The 2,500-nt window shown below is 54.1% G+C and overlaps 1 protein-coding gene across 4 annotated transcripts in view; it reads left to right on the top strand.

The window, feature by feature from the left end:
* Positions 1-2,500, top strand: part of clstn1 (calsyntenin 1) — a 42,333-nt gene that overhangs the window by 37,801 nt on the left and 2,032 nt on the right. For all 4 annotated transcript variants that reach the window (XM_030362417.1, XM_030362401.1, XM_030362424.1 and 1 more), the window contains 3 exons: positions 664-834; positions 1,495-1,640; positions 2,008-2,143. In XM_030362417.1, the coding sequence (XP_030218277.1) occupies positions 664-834; positions 1,495-1,640; positions 2,008-2,143 (453 nt within the window). The remainder of the gene's footprint in view (positions 1-663; positions 835-1,494; positions 1,641-2,007; positions 2,144-2,500) is intronic.

Genomic DNA, 2,500 nt, shown 5'->3' with positions numbered 1-2,500 from the left:
TGCAGCCTGCTGGGGCGCACGTTACCGTCTCCCCCACAGAGCCCGCAGTGCGAGCTCTGTGGCGGAGACGGTAGCAGCCTAATGGTCGTTGTAATCAGAGATAAACGTCATGGAAACCAGCCTCCAGGCTGGGCCACGCAACTCAGAGACTTTTTCAGAAAAATTTGAACTTCTTCATTTATTGGCAATTTAAATGGATTCATGTACAAGTTTTACACGTAGGCCGTTAAAAGATAAAGTGCTAGCATTGATCCGTGGGTATGGTGGAGAGGGCTGGAGTGCGACCCTGGAAGGAGGAAACCTTTGAGATAACGTATATCGACCAAAGTCAATGAAAAGGAATAGCAACAGCTTTCCTCACTAGTGAACACAGGAATGGACACGGAACCCCTCTCAGACACCTTCTCCTCCCGTAGCCGGCCCTCTGCCCAAAGGGATCCAGTGGACTCACATAGGGGGGTTCAGGAGCAGGTGGGGAGAGGGCCTCTTCCCCCAAGGACACCCACAGAAGGCCGTGTGTGTGTGTCCCACGGACACCCACAGAAGTGTGTGTGTGTGTGTGTGTGCGTGCGTGCGTGTCCATGTGGACCTACCTTCATAGGACAACCTCGTCTCCCACCCCCATTCAACCGTCTCCTCCTTCTCCTCTCTCCCACCCACCAGTCCAAGAGACGGTGGTCTCGGAGGAGATCATGCACAACCTGGACACCTGTGAGGTGAGCGCCTTGGGCGACGAGCTGGACGGAGAGCACGAAAGCCTGGAGCTGGACCCCGCCCAGCTGACGCAGCGCAGCCTGGAGATGACCTCCTCTACCCTGGGCCTCGTCATCACAGGTACCCCCACCTCCAGCATCTAGCGTGTAGCATGCAGCCTGTAGCGTGTAGCCTGTAGCCTGTAGCCTGCAGCCTGTAGCCTGCAGCCTGTAGCCTGTAGCGTGTAGCCTGTCGCCTGTAGCGTGTAGCGTGTAGTGTGTAGCATGCAGCCTGTAGCCTGTAGCGTGTAGCCTGTAGCCTGTAGCCTGTAGCATGTAGCCTGTAGCCTGTAGCGTGTAGCCTGTAGCCTGTAGCGTGCAGCCTGTAGCGTGTAGCCTGTAGCGTGCAGCCTGTAGCTTGTAGCCTTTAGCCTGTAGCCTGACCCTGTAGCCTGTAGCGTGCAGCCTGTAGCTTGTAGCCTGTAGCCTGTAGCCTGTAGCCTGTAGCCTGTAGCCTGTAGCCTGTAGCTTGTAGCCTGTAGCCTGTAGCCTGTAGCCTGCAGCCTGCAGCCTGTAGCCTGTAGCCTGTAGCGTGTAGCCTGTCGCCTGTAGCCTGTAGCGTGTAGCCTGTAGCGTGTAGTCTGTAGCGTGCAGCCTGTAGCCTGTAGCCTGTAGCCTGACCCTGTAGCATGTAGCCTGTAGCCTGTAGCCTGTAGCCTGTAGCGTGTAGCCTGTAGCCTGTAGCCTGTAGCCTGTAGCCTGCAGCGTGTAGCGTGTAGCCTGACCCCTTCCTCCTGTCCAGGGGTCAGCACCATGGCGCAGTACGAGACGGTGCTCCACCTCATCCGCTACAAGAACTGGCACACTGAGGCGCTGTTCGACAGGAAGTTCAAGCTGGTGTGCTCCGAGCTCAACGGCCGCTACATCAGCAACGACTTCAAGGTCGAGGTACGGCCGGGCAGCAGAACCCCGCCCCACCTCCTTATAGGGGCGGGGTCACAGCGGGCCAATCACCAAGGAGGTGGTCTCACTTACATATAGACTGAGATCTAGAGACAAGTGTTAAGGAATAATGAGTGTGGATCAGACGCGTTTAGCGTTTTAAGGCTGATTCTATTGTGGACTAAAAGACTACGGTCTTGGTGATACTTAAGGTGACTTATTCACAGTTACCCACAGGAAATGGTTTTAAGTGTGTGTGTGTGTGTGTGTGCGTGTGCGTGTGCGTGTGCGAGTGCGTGTGCGGTGTGTCTGTGTGTGCGTGTGTGCGTGTGTGCGTGTGCGTGTGTGTGTGTGTGTGTGTGTGCGTGTCCAGGTGAACGTGATCCACACGGTGAACCCCATGGAGCACGCCAACGACGCCATGGTCCAGCCCAACTTCATCAACCCCGTGCACCATGCCTCCGTGGACCTGTCCGGACACAACCTGGTCAACCCCCACCAGGCCTCAGGTACCACCCCCCCCCCCCCCCCCCCCAAATATTATGAACGCAGAGTTGGTTGGCTTCTGTCATATTTCATACTTTTTGGTAAAGTGCTTTGGGAATGATGAGAAGTCGCAATACAGATAAATTGAAAAATATTATTGTTGTTATTGTTTATGGCTGAATGAAAAGAAGAAGTGATGCTTTCTGCCTCAAAGAGTTGACAAGAAAACAGAATAATTTGCCCTTCAAACAGTGTGCGCTGCAGCCTGACTTTATTTGTGGATGTGAAGGATCATATTTAGACTTTTGAAGCATCGTTGTTATGGTGACGACAGCAGTGGAACCATTTTCACACCACTTTAAATTCAAATTGGGTTAGAG

The sequence above is a fragment of the Gadus morhua genome, chromosome 1 (assembly GCF_902167405.1).
Source record: "Gadus morhua chromosome 1, gadMor3.0, whole genome shotgun sequence".
Classification (NCBI taxonomy): Eukaryota; Metazoa; Chordata; class Actinopteri; order Gadiformes; family Gadidae; genus Gadus; species Gadus morhua.
Note: the sequence above shows the minus strand (reverse complement) of the source record. Positions and strands in the feature narration are given on the sequence as shown.